The sequence below is a fragment of the Rhinolophus sinicus genome, chromosome 15 (assembly GCF_057876585.1).
Source record: "Rhinolophus sinicus isolate RSI-liver-muscle chromosome 15, RSI-T2T, whole genome shotgun sequence".
Classification (NCBI taxonomy): domain Eukaryota; kingdom Metazoa; phylum Chordata; class Mammalia; order Chiroptera; family Rhinolophidae; genus Rhinolophus; species Rhinolophus sinicus.
Genome location: NC_142515.1, coordinates 75248369 through 75265323, shown reverse-complemented (window position 1 = coordinate 75265323; position 16955 = coordinate 75248369). Strand labels below are relative to the sequence as shown.

General features: G+C 55.6%; 2 protein-coding genes across 9 annotated transcripts in view; one reads left to right on the top strand and one right to left on the bottom strand.

Annotated features, from left to right (window-relative positions):
- The first annotated feature begins 2757 nt into the window (after positions 1-2757).
- UBXN6 (UBX domain protein 6) lies at positions 2758-11749 on the top strand. Of its 4 annotated transcripts, none has more exons than XM_019744035.3 (10): positions 2758-2983; positions 5860-6023; positions 6519-6583; positions 7604-7732; positions 8800-8897; positions 9519-9594; positions 9763-9847; positions 9951-10301; positions 10467-10615; positions 11170-11749. In XM_019744035.3, exons 1-10 carry the CDS (start codon positions 2901-2903, stop codon positions 11296-11298), a joined length of 1329 nt encoding a protein of 442 aa, XP_019599594.2. In that variant the 5' UTR covers positions 2758-2900; the 3' UTR covers positions 11299-11749. The 4 variants fall into 4 exon arrangements, with proteins under 4 accessions (XP_019599594.2, XP_019599596.2, XP_088648419.1 ...); XM_019744037.3 differs by lacking the exon at positions 2758-2983 and adding an exon at positions 3622-3746; XM_088792293.1 differs by lacking the exon at positions 2758-2983 and adding an exon at positions 4264-4393.
- Positions 10615-16955, bottom strand: part of CHAF1A (chromatin assembly factor 1 subunit A) — a 28698-nt gene continuing 22357 nt past the window's right edge. For 3 of the 5 annotated variants that reach the window (XM_019744009.3, XM_074337618.2, XM_088792292.1), the window contains 2 exons: positions 14723-14819; positions 13604-14088 (listed from right to left, as the gene is read on the bottom strand). In XM_019744009.3, the coding sequence (XP_019599568.3) occupies positions 13988-14088; positions 14723-14819 (198 nt within the window). In that variant the 3' untranslated portion in view covers positions 13604-13987. Of the gene's footprint in view, positions 10810-13603; positions 14412-14722; positions 14820-16955 lie in introns of those variants that run through there. The other 2 variants (XM_074337617.2, XM_074337616.2) reach the window with 2 other exon arrangements.

Sequence of the window (16955 nt, the reverse complement as noted above, 5' to 3'; positions counted from 1 at the left end):
GCTCAGCTCCAAGTCCAGTTGCCATTTTCAATCTTAGTTGCAGTGGGTGCAGCCCACCATCCCATGGGGAATTGAACCGGCAACCTTGCTTGTTGTTAAGAGCTCATGCTCTAACCAAGTGATCCATTCGGCTACCCCTCCAGCAGCTCAGTGGCAGCTCAATGGCAGCTCATTGTCTTCAATCTAGTTGTGGAGGGCACAGCTCACTGGCCCATGTAGGAATCGAACTGGCAACCCTGTTGTTCAGAGCTTACACTCTCACTGAGCCATCTGGCCACCCCACATCATTGACTTTTTGGAGTGACCAGGCCAGTTGGCTTAAAGAATGTGTCACACGATGGTTTGTTCCATTTGTTTCTCCACCCCTTGTTCCTGTAAGTTAGGCCTAGAGGTTGAATTCAATCACCTTGTATTTTTAAGTATTATTTTCTATTGTAAAAGTCATAATGCTCCATTACATAAAATTTGGAAACTAAGAAAAAAGGAAGAAAAATCCCTTATGATCTCCCCAATCCAAATAACCAATGTTAGACTTTTTCCCTTCTTTGCCATGTTTTTCCATAGCGGTATGTTTACATCCTATAAACAGGTGGGCAGACACTGTCATCTATTGCATTTTTACTCAGTGCTGTAGTGTGGTAGACAGCCTCCAAGGTGGACCCCAGTGACCTCAGCCTCCTCGTATTCACATCACTGTGAAGTCAGCTCCCACATTGTACCATGGATGGTCTCTGTTACTAATAAGAATGGCAGAAGTGATGGTATAGCAAGTTTAATATTAGGTCATTAAAAAAAAGACTGCAGCTTCCTTCTTGGGCATCTCTCTCTCTCTCTCTCTCTCTCTCTCTCTCTCTCTCTCTCTCTCTCTCTCTCTCTCCCTCCCTCCCTCTCTCTCTCTGGTGGAATCCAGCTGCCATGTAGTGAGGACACTCAAGCAGTCTGTAGAAAGGTTCATATAGAAAGTACCTCAGGACTCTAGTCAAGAGCCAGTAAGGAACTGGGGCCTGCCAACAACCATTTGAGCGAGCTTTGACGTAGACCCTCCTTGTCAAGACTTCAGGTGAGACCTTAGCCCCAGCCAACAGCTTGAGTGCAAGAACATGAAAGCCTTGAGCCAGAATCACTCAGCTAAGCCTTTCCTGAGTCCTGATGCACAGAAATTATGAGATGTTTGTTATTGTAAGCTGCTAAATTGGGGGATAATATGTTACATAATAATTAATTACTAACACATCTTCTCAAGGATTTTTCCCTTGCTACTTTTTAATTCTCATGATCACACTTTCTGATGGTTACAGAATATTCCATAGAGGGGATGATCAGACCACACATTACTTGCTCTTAGCTGAGAATCTTCTCTTTTCACTCACCCTGCTCCTGGCACCATGTTTGGTGAATAAGCTATCACTTCAGGACCCTTCCCTTTGCTATTTCCTCTGCCTGGAACACTCTTCTCCCAGCTATCCCCGTGGTTTGGTCCCTTGTCTCCTTCAGAGGTCTCTATTCAAATGTCAGACCTTACTAGCCTATCTAAAAGAGAACGCACATCACTCGATTCTTTTCTCCTACAGTATTTTTCTTCATAGAAGTGATCACGACCTGGCATTATTTCCTTGTTTAACAGCTGTATCACTATTTCACTGTGAGCCCCTCAGAAGCAGAAGCCTGTCTGTCTTGTTCCCTGCTATGACTCCACTGACCTTACACATAGTAGATGCTCAGTAAATGATTGGGGAATGACTGCTCTCACACTCTACTGCATGGAGGAAACGCAACCATGAGAATTCTTCCTAAAGTGTGTGTGTGTGTGTACGTGTGTATAATTTTTTCTTTTGCTGGAGTATTTTAAAGCACATCTCAGATGTAATTTCACCCGTAAATACCTCAGAATGCATCTCCAAAAAAAAGACGTAACTTAACCTATTTAAACTTAACTACCACGCCATTAGCACCCTTAACAAAATTAACAATAGCTCTTCTATATCATTTAATGCCTAGACACATTCAAATGTCCCTGGTGGTCTAAAAAAATGTCATTTTTTTGTGCCTGATCCTCTCTTATTTGATGTTGCAAACTGCCCCCACTCTGCCCTCCCCTATTCTTGTTTTCCACTTTATTTTCCCCATGGAGCCTAACACCATCTACCCTACCATAGATTTTATTTTTCATAGTCTGTCCCTCCCCAACCTCACCAAAAAACTCATGAGCTCTGCGAGGGCAGGGAATTGTTGTCTTGATTTCCTCACTGCTGGTACAGATCCGACTCAAGAAATATTAAAAGGAGTAACATATTATAACGTGTGCCATTTACTGAGCCTTCCGATGGTTTCATCGTGATCACAATCCTCCTAGGAAGAGGGTGCTATTCTTATCCCCACTTCACAGATAGGAAACTGAAGCTCAGGAAGGTTGGGGGGTGGCGGGAAACTGGGGCTGACCACGGGGCTGGGTTGTGGGGACCCTGAACGCCCACAATTTGGACTTTATCACATAAGAGCTGGGGAACCAGGGATGGTTTGCGAGCATGGCCAGAGTTCTCCCCGTGAGGTCAGATGGCCTATCCCTCCCTCTCTTGTCACCCCTCACGGAAAGCGGTGGAAGGCGTCCAAGCTCAGCCACCAGTTAGAAGCGCGCACGTCGCCCCTGGCAACGGAGTCCGGAAGAACCACCGAGACGCGGCCCGAGAGTACAGAGCGGTCGCCGAGGGCCAGCGAGGCGCAGAGAGCTAGAAAGGCGCGCCGGGCCGATTGTCACGTGGGCGGACGCGCAAAGGCGGGACTTCTGGTGGCGCCGTATTTTTTTTCCGGTTGTTGGCTCCTGCCGACCCCTCCCAGACTGGGCCCTTGGGCCCTCAGCCCCTCGCCCCCCGCGGCACCCTGCCGCCGGGCCCGCCGCCACCATGAAGAAATTCTTTCAGGAAATCAAAGCTGACATCAAGTTTAAGGGCGCGGGGCCTGGACAGAAGCTCACGGAGTCGGTGGGGTGCGTGACGGGCACTTGGGCATGAGGCCGGGGGCGGGGATGGATAAGGGATGCCAGAGAGGGCGAGGGGCGGGGAGGGGAGGCCGAGGTTCGGGGGTTGGGGCGAGACCTCGGGGGGCGGGGCGTGGGGGCAGGGGTGGGAGTAAGAAGGGAGGGGAAGCCTCCGGGTTCGGGGCGGGACGGATGAGGCCCGAGGGGGCGGGGCAGGGGGAGCGGAACCGGGGGGTATAAGGGAGAGGCTTGGGGGCGAAGGGGAAGCCCCGAAGAGGCTTATAGATTTGGGAGACTCAAGGTGATGGGAATTGGGGGCTGAGCCCGGAGAAGCAAAGAGGCGAGAGGCTTAGCGTCCGTGGTGATCGGGGTCTGGGCCCTGGTTCTGGAGAGTGCCGGAGGAATAGATGAGAGTCTGGAAGGCCAGGGAGCCTGAGGCATTGTTGGGAAGGGTCAGCAGGGATTTGGGAGGTCTGGGTGAGTGGGGGTGGTGGTGCTGCGAGGGGCTGAGGAAGGTCTGGGAGGAGAATGGAGGCGGGTGGGTGGGGGCGAAGAGCAAGGGTTGTGATGGGGGCCTTGTGGGTGTGGTTGAGTGAAAGGGAGGCCCTTGGGAGACTGGGAGGGTAGGGAGAGGGTGCGCACACCCTTAGGCCTCTGTGGGTTGTCTGGGGAGGACTTGGAGGAGGGAAGGGCCAGGGGCAAGACTGGAAATGCAGTGGAGAGGTGTGTGGAGGGCCAGTGCTGCAGAGGGGGCAGTGAAGACGGGGAGCAGGTGAGGATGCCAAACGTCAGGGCTGTGGGCTGAGAAGGAAGCTCCGCTGGGTGGTGGGACGAGCAAAGGGGCTGCAGAGGGGGCTGTGGGGACTGAGGAGGTGGTCGTAGGAAGAGGAGAGGCTGCGGAAAGATGGCAGCCTGGGCAGGGGCCTGTGAGGAACAATGGAAGGAATCGTGAAGAGGTGGGGGCTGGGAGGGAGAGGGTAGGAGGAGAGGCAGGAAGGGGTGGAGGGTGAGGGAGAGTGGGTGCAGGGTGAGGACCTCAGCGCCTCTGTCACGAGGATTGGGGGTTCTTGGGAGGGGAGTGCTGAGTGGGACGAGGGAGGCCTATGAGGGCCACCCCTGTGAGTAAGGGAGGGAAGCAGAGTGGACAAAACCATGTCCTGGGAGCCTGAGGAGGGAGAGGAGGACAGCTTAAGAGGGGGCCAGCGGGAGTGATGGATCAGACAAGGGGGTCCATTCATTTGTTCCATAAGTGGTGGGTGGAGGTGGGGGCTGGGGCAGCTGGGACTGTGTGACAAGAAGGAGGTGGGGGCCCTGAGGGTGATGGTTGTACCGTAGTGGAGGCCTGGGAGGAGAGGGGAAGGAAGTGGGGTGGAGACACAGGCTTCTGTGACACGCCAGGAGCAAGATGGGAGACTCAAGGTGGGTAGGAGGGTGTGTGTCAAGCACCATTTCAGCATGAGTGAGATAAAATTCCCTTTCTCTCAGGGCGGGTCTTCTAGTGGGGGAAGATGGACAAATAAATCAATACACACGTGATGAAAGATCACGTGGTGCCTCGGGCCATGAAAAAAAAAAAAGGCATGGGATAGTGAGTGGTGAGGGGACCCATAGATGGTCCAGGAATGCCTCTTTGAGAAGGTGACATTTGAGCTAAGAGCTGGAGGAGGTGAGACTCAGCCATGTGGAAAACAACCCCTTTCCCTCTCCTACTCTCCTTCTCTCCCTCTTCCTCCCTCACATGTGCTGGCAGGAAGCAGTTTTACCCCCTCCCAGACCTCCTTTCCTAACCCCATTCCCAGGCAGAACATTGGGGCAGAAGGCACAAGAAGTGCAAAGGCCCTGTGGCAGGACCCAGCTGAGCCTGTGTGAACAACAGCTGGAAGATCAATGTAGACAGAGGAGTGAACCAGGGAGACGGGCAGGTTGTGCCGGGCCCTCAGGGCCACGGGTGGCTTTAGGATTCTGTTATGCCAGTGGGAAGACTTGGTACAGAGGTGTGATAAGTGCTGGCTTAGGTTTCAGAGGGATCCCTGTGGCTGCCCAGTGGAGCCATTGAAGGGGCTGGTTGAGGTGTCTTGGAGAGTGGCATTTTCCATATCTCAATATCACATGGGGCTAGGGCAAGTCTACGTGACTAATTTTTTCTTTGACACGAGGTTCTCAGCATTGGGGAGGGCTGGCAAGAGGGGTAGGAATGGGCAGGAAGCAGGCCCCAGAGGACTTGGAGTAAGGAGAGAGGGCTGCCTGCATGTCGGAGCGGGGCGGGAGGAGTGAGGCTGTGAACTGAGAGCCTTGGCTCTGGAGAAGGTTTTACAGACTTAACACAGGCCCCCAACTACTGGGGCCGGGAGAGGGTCCTGAGGGAAGAAGGTGGGCGAGGCAGGTGAGGCAGACCAGGGCAGGAGGAAGGACTTCTCTGCTGGGACATTCAAAGCCCACTCATTTCCCTGCTAAGCAGATTCAGAAGCCATCATCCCCTAGGGTCATCACAGTGCTTATTTCCCAGGGTGCAGGCGAGATTAAACCGGATCTTTATAACACGCTTACCCAGGGCCTGCAGCTGTCTGAGCTTAGGTGATCCTCTAGGACTTGGGAAAGGGGATCTTAAGATCTCCCTCAGAGGGGGTGTTGCTATGAGGAATTGGGTGCTGCCTGGCACACAGTAGGTGCTCAGATGGCAATGGTCGCTGTCGTAGACAGTAAGGGTTGAGACTCTTACTTGGGAGAGAGTGAGGAGAGGAATGATACCTCTGAGTCTCATTAGTACCTGAAGATATCAGCATGTGTGCGGGGGGTGGTTACCCCCATTTAACCCTGAAGGGAATAGAAGTGGGAGAGGGCAGCCCTTCTGTCTGACCCTGCGTCACCTCGCTGTCTCTCCCCAGGGAGAAGGCCCCCAAAGGAAAGCCCAACCAGCTGACACTCCAGCACCCCCGCCAGGGACCCACCGATGAGGCGCAGATGGCAGCGGCAGCAGCCCTGGCCCGGCTCGAGCAGAGGCAACCCAGGGCCCGGGGCCCCGTGTCACAGGACTCCATCCGGAACCAGGGTGAGCTGCGCCCGTCCTCAAGCCGCAATAGGAGCCGGCATGGGGGTGGAGCAAGGACTCTGGTCTTCTGTCCTCGAGGCCAGTCCATGGGTGTTGACAGGTCCCAGGTCCTGTGCTTGGCCAGGGATGAAAATAATTACATAACCAACAACTTTGGAGGACTTCAAAGTCACAATTTTGAGAGTGGAGAAATGCAGGATGAAAAGGAACATGGGTCTGATATGTGGTCTGGGTGGCACAGATGTCACCGAGTGAGGAGGAGGAAGGGGACGTAGAAGAGAGGGAGGAGGAGGCAGAAGGTCGAAGGTCACCAGTGGGTCAGGTGAAGCCTGGGTGCATGGAGTGGTGTTCTGGGAAGAAGGGCCAGCGAGGACCTCAGGCTAGAGGGACTAGAACTTGACCCACTCACAACAGGAGGATGGGGGGCTCTGGGCAAGGCTGGCCCTGGGGATAGGCAGGACACATACACTGACCCATCTCTGCCTCTCCCTCCAGTGAGAAAGGAACTTCAAGCTGAGGCGACTGTCGGTGGGAGCCCGGAGGCCCCCGGGAGAAACATGGTAAAAGCATCCACATGGTAGCATGACACCCCAAGGGGAGTCCTGGGGCAGGGGAGCTGGGACCTCCTGCCAGGTTCTCGCCTACGTTTGTCTCATTGGCCATTTCCTGATCAACACCAGTACCCAGCCCTGGGTCGTAAGCACCTGGTGCTGGGGGTCGGGGGACACGGAAGAGAGGTCGGGGTGGGGAACCCGCTTTGAAAGATGGAGGCAGGTTGTATGAGTGTGGGGTTAACTGGACCTCCAAGCTCAGCACCTGGTGATGCCAGGCCTAGGCGCGGAGAGGAGAACCGGACCCCATTAACTCGTCCCTCCCCCCAACTCCGTAACCCCATGAGGGTAGGTGCTGTTACAATTCCCACTTCTCAGAATAGAAGACAGGTTCAGGGAGGTGAAGCCAGCTGACCTTGGTCATGCACCTCAAATCTGGCAGGGGCAGGATGGGAGCCCCAGTTTGTGGGACTCCAAAGCCCTTAGCACTAGCCTCTGCAGCCTTCTTGGGAGGTAGGCGGGTTCTGCAGAGACCAGTGTACTGGAGGCCTGGAGGAGGTGGCCTGAAAGGAGAGCTCTGCGGAAAGGGTCTTCCCAGCGGCTTGACCCTCAAGTTCTCACTGGACTTTAGCATGGAGGAGACCCTAGACATTGTCTAGGAATTGAGGCGCAGATCGAGGCCAGAACTCATCCAGGGCGTCGTGACTTTTGATTCCCTTCCCCCCCACACACAAAGCCCCTTTGCCACCAGATATGGGGACAGGAACAGCAGGAGTCATTGATTGAACACTGTGTCTGAAGTTGCTACACTGAATTCTGAGCTGGTCCTGCAGAGACATTTCACAGACCAGAAAATAGCCTCGAATGGGCTCGGGCACTGAGCCAAGGTGTCCGATGGCAGAGGGGACAGCGTTGGGACCAGACATGTCTGGCTCCCAGGGCCATGCTTTCAGGGCTGTGGCACTCAGTGGCTTGGGGTGGCCTCTGTCCACAGTCCAGCCTCCGACACTTTCATCCCCATCCCCCCAGGTACCCGAGGCCAAAGAGGAAGGCTCAACCCACCTGCTGGTGCCTGGCGTGTACTTTACCTGCCCACTCACGGGGGCCATCCTGAGGAAGGACCAGCGGGATACCCACATCAAAGAGGCCATTCTCTCTGTGAGTGGTGGCCCCAGGCCCCCACCCGCCACCTAGAGGTTCCTTCAGTAAGCACGGGAGGCACAGATCCCTCATAATGTCCCCACCTGCGTATTTTGTGACACAGTTTTCACTTTGTCAGAGGTACTGCTTACATGTGGTATAGAATTCACACACAAAAGGGTAGGCAGAGAAAATCGGCCTCCTGCCTGCCTTCCTACCACCCAGCCTCTATGGGTAGTTGAGGTCCCTTTTCAGAGATATTCCAAATGCGTACAGACTACTGATGCCCGTGGATCTCCCCGTCACTTGTTTGCTTTTTGTTTTGTATAAAAGCTAACGTAGCACTCATGCGCAACATAGAAACTGCCAGCTGTTAAATCAGTGTAAAAAGAACTCCAATGTTATTTTTTTCCCCTTAAAACTCTGTTTGGAAATAATTTCAAACTTAAAAACGAAAAGAACACCCACCTATCTTTGCCCTGAGTTTCCCATTTCTGTCACAATGGATCACGGTAAACTTCAGGACTTCAAACACACGTTTAGTTTCTTCCAGTTCTGAAAGTCAGAATCTGACGTGGCTCTCACTGGTGGCAGCAGGGCTGTGTTCCTTCTGGAAGCTCTGGGAGAGTCCATTTCCTGTCCTTTTCCAGCTTCCAGGCCACCTGTCTTGTGGCTCCTTCCTCCATCTTCACAGCCAGGGGTGGCAGCCGAGTCTTTCTCCAGCTGCCATCTCTGGTTTCCTCCTGATGCGCCCTTGCAGTTACCCGAGCCCACCTGGATCACGCAGGCCACTGTCCCATTTGAGGTCTGCTGGTCAGCAGCTGTAATTTTAGTGCATAATCTGGGCTGCTGACACCCCTTCTTCCTTAGAGGGGCTGAGGCACAGGATGGCATCTTCGAAAGGGCTTTTGTCCTCTTTTTCTGCCGAGCGTGTGCACTTGCATTTGCTTCCATTAAAAGCTACTGGTCGGCCCGCCATGAGGCGGTTATTAGTATTATCACTGTTGTTACTGCTGCCACCTGGGAGTGAGGCCTCCAGGCCGTGAGGTGAGTGCGGCTGGATGCGCTTCCTTCCTTCCTCCCAGCACTTCTCCACTGACCCGGTAGCTGCCTCCATCATGAAGATCCACACATTCAACAAAGACCGGGACAGGGTGAAGCTGGGCGTGGACACCATCGCCAAGTGAGTGGGCACCCGCTCCCCCATCCGGGTGCCAGCTCCTTGGGCCTCCAGAGTGACTTGCTGCTGAGGGGGCACAGGAGGGGCCTGGCCCTGGGAGGGAGGCCAGGCCCCACTCTTCACCCCCTGAACCTGTGGGGAAGGCATGTGGCCTCTCTTGGCCTCAGTTTATCTGTCCGTAAAACTAAGGGGTTTATCGAGTTGGGGGATCCCAACCCTGGCTTCCCTTTGAGATCATCAGAGGAATGTGAGGGAGGCAGGGTCCCACCCTACTCTGTGACTGAGTAGGTCCGGGGATGCTGGGAGTCTGTTTTCCTCCCAAGCTCCTAAACACACTGGTGGCCCATTAGTATGCTCTGTCTACACCCTGATACTGTGCTTTGTCAGTGCCCTCCGGGGGAGGCAGGGCCCAGGAGCAGGCATAGCCACAGGCCCCTGGCGGTGGCCCAGGCTGTTGGCACCAGGGGTTGGGCTCCATGGGGTGTCTGAAGTATGATGGCAGCCTCCTGGGTCACTTACCACAAAGCCGGGGGTGGCTCTGATCTGTTATCTGCCTGGGGGTGGGAGATACAGAGAGCCAGGCGGCCAACCTGGGCCTGTCCCTGTCCCGCTTTTCTGCCCCAGGTACTTGGACAACATCCACCTGCATCCCGAGGAAGAGAAGTACCAGAAGATCAAGCTGCAGAACAAGGTGTTCCAGGTGAGGGCTGTGTCGAGTGACAGCCCAGGTGACAGTGGCCAGTGTGACTGGGCCGCCTTAGTCACAGAGAGAGAGAGATGCTGGGCTGGGTGGGGCAGGGCGGGCAGTGAGGCTGCTGGGACCCATGGAGGCCCAAGGGCCCTGCGTGACCTCCGGCTCTGTTCCCAGGAGCGCATTAACTGCCTGGAAGGGACCCACGAGTTTTTCGAGGCCATTGGCTTCCAGAAGGCATTGTTGCCAGTGCCGGATCAGGGTAAGCTGAGTAGAGAAGGGCCTTGGCTGAGCCGGGAGATGGAGTGGGAGGGGCCTGTCTCCGGGGTCTTCCTGCCGCAGCAAACAGTATCCCTGCGCCCCAGAGGGCCCCGAAGAGTTCTACGTGCTGAGCGAGACCGCCCTGGCCCAGCCCCAGAGCCTGGAGAGGCACAAGGAGCAGCTGCTGTGCGCCGAGCCCGTGCGGGCCACGCTCGCCCGCCAGCGCCGCGTCTTCCGGCCCTCGCCCCTGGCCTCCCAGTTCGACCTGCCGGCCGACTTCTTCAACCTCACGGCTGAGGAGGTGAAGCGGGAGCAGCGGCTCAGGGCCGAGGCGGTGGAGCGGCTGAGTGTGCTGCGGACCAAGGCCATGCGGGAGAAGGAGGAGCAGAGAGAGATGCGCAAATACAGCTACACGCTGCTGCGCGTCCGCCTCCCCGACGGCTGCCTCCTCCAGGGTGCGTGTTGCACGCCCGCCCTGGGAGGCCTGGGAGGGGCGTCCGTGCGCGGCCCGGCTGGGGGCGCTGTAACTGGCTGCGGGTTTGCTGTGCCTCTGCTCTGAGGAGGGCTTTGAGGGGGTTCCCATGATCTCCAGCCCTGATCTGACTGTCCTGCCCCGCTAGGGACCTTCTATGCCCGGGAGCGGGTGGCCGCACTGTATACGTTTGTCCGGGAAGCTTTGCAGAGCGACTGGCTGCCCTTCGAGCTGCTGGCCTCTGGTGGGCAGAAGTTGTCGGAGGACGAGAACCTGGCTTTCAATGAGTGTGGGCTGGTGAGTGGCAAGCTCCCCACATGCTGGATCTCCGGGTTCTTGTGGAAGGCGTACACACTCCCCACAAGGGCGGCGCTCTTCAGTATGGGGTGGTGCTAGGAGCAGGGTCCCCAGGGCTGGGTTCCCGCGGTTTCAGTCCTACCTTTCTGCTCAGTGTGGCCTTGAGTGACTTCTCTGTGCTCTCAGTTCCCCACCTATAAAATGGGAAGGAAGGTGGCAAGTGTGTTAATTCGAGTCCTCTGAGGAGCAGAACCCAGATGGGATTGGAAATGTGGGGATTTACTGGGGAGGAAGTAAGAGGAGCGGGAGGGCAGCCAGCTCCTGATGCAAGGAGACTAGGAAGGAAGGCAGCTGCCCAGTGCTGGGACCGCCTCAGCCAGGCCAGGGGGCATCCTGGAGTCCAGGTCATCCATGGGGGAATGGGCTGTGTGACTGTGCCAGTGGGGAGCAGCCCTGGGTGAGTGGCCTGGCATCAACGTGAAGATGTGAACATAAGGAAGTGAGCTCTTCCACATGAAGGCCAGAACGAGGCTGAGGCTTCTCACCCCACACAGGTGCCCTCAGCCCTCCTGACCTTCTCATGGGACGCTGCAGTGCTGGAGGACATCAGGGCTGCGGGAGCTGAGCCAGACTCATCTCTCCTGAAACCTGAGCTCATGTCGGCCATCGAGAAGCTCTCGTGAAATAAAAGCAGGGTTGGCTTCAGCCCCCATGGGTCTGTCTTATGCTCTCCTGCCTCCCCCCACCCCTGCTCCTGTCCCGGTTCCTCCTCCACTTCAGGGCCTCCCAGCCTCCTCTGGGACCGTTTGCACAGCCCAGAGTGGCATGGGCAGGAGAGGGCCGCTGGTTGGCCTGTAACACCACCCAGAGGGCTTTCAGGGGACAGCTGCTGTCCTGGCTTCCTTGGTAGCACTGGGTCTAAGCATTTTGCTGCTATTAAGCTGTTTAATGGAACCCCAGGCACTATAGATGGGCACCTCCCTGGGCAGGAGAGCGAGCCTGCAGCACGGGCCCACACGTCACATCTGGCCCTGAAGCTTCCCTGTGGGGTTGCCAGTAACACTAGCACATGAGGGAGACGGAGTTCTGTAACATTAAATTCTGAACCCAAATAAACAGGCTGTTTGACTAGTCTCCTGTGGTGAATTCCAGCATACGGTGCAAAGCAGGGTCAGCAGCTGCGTCACCCAGGGAACGAGCCCACCCTGCTGAGGGAGGGGGCCCCGGGGCTGTGGGGCGAGCCTCTTAGGCCCCTCAGAACAAGTTCCCACAGGTGGCCATGTCTCACCCCTGGAACCTGTGAATGTTACTTTGACAAAAGGGAGTTGGCATGTAATCACATGCCAAGAATCCTGAGGTGGGAGACTGTCCTGGGTTTTCCAGATGGGCCCAGTATTACCAGGGGTTCTTATCTATGGAGGGAGGCAGGAGAGAAGGGAAGACGCTGCGCTACAGGTTTCAAAGATGGAGGAAGGTGCCACGAGCCAAGGAATGCAGTGGCCTCTAGATGCTGGAAAAGGCACTGACAGGGACTCCCTGGAGCTTCTAGAAGGAACCAGCCCTGCTCACACCTGCATTTTAACGCAGTGAGGCCCATGTCAGATCTGACACCCAGAACTGTAAATTCGTGTTGTTTTAAGCCATCGGTTCGTGGTGACGGTACAGCAGTCACAAGGAGCTAAGGGAAGACAGGCCTGGGGCATCCAAGGCGTCACCTCTCGTCACACCTGCCTGGGAGATGCCCGAGCCTGGGTCCTCATCGCTCTCCCCCAGTCCCCACCTTGACTCCCAGGTAGACACCTGGCTCCAGTTCCTTTTAGATCCCCTGCACGGAGGCCTGGAGGCTGATACTCTGGCCACTGCCAGCTGTGTGACAGATTTGAAGCTTCAAGGCCCCAAATGTGACTTTAAAAGTAAAAATCCCTTGTCACCTCCAGCCAGCAAGTTGTCCCCATGCATGGCCTTGGCTCACTCCTGGGCCACCAGTAACCGTCCTCCACATGGGGGTGGGGTCTGTTCACTCGGGGACCCAGCACCGCCTTGGCCCATCACTCTGGTCCTACATCCCCTCCCTATCCCCAACTGCTAGTTGTCAGATGCCCAGCTCCAAGGTGCTTAGGGGACTTGACTGTTACAGGGAATATGTCCACAGGGCTAACGTGGGCCTGTCCTCTACACACGCCTGTATCCAGACAGCTGCACCCAGTCTCCAGCAGGAGGTCCCGTCCAGGGCTCATGCCCTCACCCTGCAACTGCGGTGTTTGTCAGCCCCACCCATATGGCGCCCCTGCAGAAGAATCAGGGTGTTGGTGAGAGCGGCAAGCCTGGTGTAGTCCTGGCCACCACACAGCAATGGGGTCGAGGCGCCCTGGCTGGGTCCAGATGTGAGCTGTTGTGCACGCTGACATGCCTGCTGGTCTCCCGTGGGGGCAGTGGGAACAAAAACACTTCGACCTGAGCGGTCAGCAGGATAGGAGTCCAGGTTGCATGGAGTCCGTGAACTCAGCCAAAATCTCAGTTCCCTGAGGCCTCCTGCCTGTGCTCAGATGCCTCGGGCTCGCACTGCCCCAACGTGGCCCCCCCCCCCCCCAGGGCCTCGGGACCAGGGCTCCAGCGCCTGCAGCTGGCGCCACACTGGTTCAGCCTCCCGAGATGTGGCCCGACCTAGGGTCCATCTGAAAGGCAGCATTCAGGTCCCGGAGGCCCGAATACACCCTGCTCACGTCCCAAGGGGCAGGAGGGACTGACCAGCATGAGCACCGGCCACGCCCCATCCTGAACTAGGTCAGCTGGGAGGCCCAGGACGTCACAGAGATGGGCCAGCACTTTTGCAAAGCGGAAAGCTTCACACAGACACCACAGCACCTACCAAGTGTGAGTACGAGGTGTGCACACCTGACAGCAGAGCACAGGCGCCGGGTCAGGCCACAGGGGAAGGCACACACCTGCTCAGAAGTGATGTGGTGAAAAGACGACAGACACACCAAGTGGGCTAGACAATAAGTTTATACACGTCCACGGCAGGTCCCGGCAGCATGCCACACAGGCAGGGCTCCAATTCATTTACAAGCATTTCAGCACACACTTGCTCAGGGTACGAGGGCACGCGTACCCCAGCTTCCCCGTGCAGGCCCACACATCGCGATAATGCTTTAGTAAAGGGTAGATCAATATGCAGCTTCAGGGGGGAAATTTTTACAAATATCCAAATGAATGAGTCAAGCATCCTATATACTTTCCAACCCTTGGGGGGTGGGTATGCGAAGCAAGACAAAGTGCTCTTTACACAGGAATCGTAGGACTTTCAAGTATCTGAGAGGCATCTGAGAAAACCCTAACCATTCTACATACACACACCAGCCAGTAGGGCTCTTAGGAGGGGCTGAGCGAGCTGGAGGGCGCAGGGCTCTCGCTGTTGTCCATTCCCACAGGGCCCCCAGCTCCGGAAGTGGTTTCACATGTGTCCTGGACCTCTGCAGGGTGAGAGGGAGGGGCTCTAGCCAGCTGCACCTGTGTCACTGGGGCCTGAAACTTCTGGGAGCCTTGGAGTGGGAGCCGCAATCTGATCGTGGTTAGAGGGGCACGGCTGTCGCCCCCAGACCCGTCAGACTTACATCCTCATAGCCCTCAGACAGACCGTCCCCTCCTCAGCTCAGAGAGGAAGAGCCACATCTCAGCCTCCGGGGAGGGAGGAAGCTCCGTTGGCAAAGGTGAGGAAACCGGGACACTGATGCCAAGAGGCTCCATCAAGGACGCTCCATCCCCGAGCCCAGCACCGCTGCTGCCCTCCTTTCCCCTGGAGAAGCGCAGTTCAGAAGCTGCCCCACCCCCCCGCCCCCATTGGTGCCAGGACCCCGCCCGCCAGGCTCTATCCCTGACACCTACGACCCCACCTCTGCCCTGGCAGGAACCAACCTTCGGTTCTTTGGTTTCCCAAGTGTGGCTTTCAGACCGGAACTGACTGCCCACCCCAGTAGGTCGGCCCGCCCACCCCTTTGTAGGTCTTTTAACCCAACCCCCATTACGTACAAAGGAGGCCAGGCGGGAAGGGGGAGCTCCCTTCTCCCTGCCTGTCTGCCTGAGGGAAGGAGGGTCTGGTCATCTCACCCGTAACGTCCGAGATGTCCATCATCACACAGTCGCCATCTTCCTCCTCCTCCTCCTCCGTGTCTGCCTGGAAGCCATCCAGGTCCCCCGCTGTGACCTGGACAGACAGGGGCACAGGCCTTCAGCATGGGCACTGCGGGGGAGGTGGGGCAGTGGGCCCCTCCCACCACATGCACCCACTCCTGACCTCTCCCTGGGTCAGTAACAAACAGTCTGGTGTTTAGCCGATGGCCACAGGAAACCTTGGGAAGTTCTCTCCAATGAACGAATTAAATTCAGAACTCTCTAAACTACCACCATCGTATTTATTTTATTACAGAAACAATTTGAAATGTTTTGGAATTAGAATTCTGGGTTCCTGGTTTAGTTTGAAAGAGAAAGTGATAAAGGATGTAGTTTCTCTGAATTTATTATTTGAAATAAATGGCTGACAGCTCAGTCAATCGGTGATTTCTCTGTCCCCTCTACTGGACACTTGACTCAGCAACTCTCAATTTCCGCTTAGACCAGTTTTGCCAGTGAGGATACCACCCAGGCAACTGGACAGAGGTCAGGAGGGGGCGGGGTGGGGTGGGCAAGGCCTCTACTGGGGTCAGAATTTCCAACAAGACTCCTGGGCCATTTTCACTGGCATTCAGCAGGAGGGACAGAAAGACAACTTGGAATATAGCAGGACTGATTTTAAACATGAGTCATCCATCCGGGTTCTCACTCTGTAAATGAACAAAGGGAACCGGCAGAGGAGGCAGGGACAGACATTTCAACAGGGAGGCTACCTCTCAAGAAACTTTGAAATTCTTCTGCTACAAAAATCTCCATTTGCCTGGAAAAAGGGATGCCACAGCAGCAAGACTGTTCAATTTGCATACGGGTGTCTGCCCTGGTCGGCAGACGGGGGTCAACGTCGTGGCCTCGTCAGTTCCTGATGTGCTCGCTCTATGCCCGGATCCCTTGATGACTGGAGCATCAGACAGGAACGGTCCCCAGAGCACACGCAGGAGCCGCCACTGAAGGACACTGAGGGAAATGTCTAACTAGCTGTTCTAAAGAAGTGATCGGCCGAGAAAAGCAGACAGTCCAGCTCTCAACTATACAGCTTTGGGGGTGTTTGGGTCTGTTAAGCAAAAGGAACAGAAAGGTTTCTTTACAGCCTCCCCTGGTCACTGGGCCTTCCAGACAGCAAATGCAAGTTTCCTGCAGAGGAACCACCATCCCTAACCCTCCAGGCACAGAACAGGCTATCAAACATTCCAGAGGGAATTTAGGACAACACCGGAGTCCCCACAACGTGCCAGCAGCTTGCTGCAATGGGAAAGCTTGCCATCCTTCCCATGGTCACTGCTGCACGTGGTCAGTGCAGAAATGGAAAAGGGAGACTATGGAAACACAGGAGTTACGAAGACATTGGCAACTGTAAAGAATTAACGGCTGTGGAACACCTGTTGTTCTTTCAGTTTTGTGTTGATCACAGACTATATTTGAGTGGAAAGGAGAAACAGAATCTCCCCATTTTAAAATAAAACCGAGGCCCAAAGACCTGAGTCATCCTGGGGCCACAGATACTTGGTGACAGAGCTGGCGCTCACCTCACTGGTTATAAACACCTTGTAAACCTGGAAGGTTTTGGTTTTGAACTTGAAATGAAGATTTTAAAATTCTCAAAAACGAACGAAGCCTGACCCACTCTAAAACATTCACATGTTTATAGTTTAGCTGCAACTACTCATGAGGGTGCAGAGATCAGTTAGTGGCTTTACTAAAATATGTGGGGGGGGGAGTGTCGCCCACTTTGCATGGGTGCTGTGCAGTGACAGGCCCTGCTCATGGATTCCCCCCTCTCCAAGAGAGAATGGGAATTTTGTTGGGGGTGGGGGGGTGGTCAGATCTCACTTCCCCACCTCTCTTGCAGCTCACGGTGGCTGTGCCAAAGCGTTTTGGCCAGAAAGATACAGGTGGGAGTTGAGTCAGCTGGTGTGGCCATCTCTTTCCAGCTAAATGGGCTCGGCCCCAGGGACGGCTTGGCCGCCCTCATCCTGCTGGCCGATCCACAGGCTGAGGAAGGAGGGAGCGGGAGACAGGAGGACAGGGAGACAATAGGACGTGACTATTGAACTCAGGACTTCTTGCTGGAGACAAAGGTCCATGCATTTAAACCACAGCACGGGGGCTGTTACCTTTGATTGGACCCCGTGCTATCAAGTGTTCCAAGGAGCAGGGGGGAACTGACTGCCCA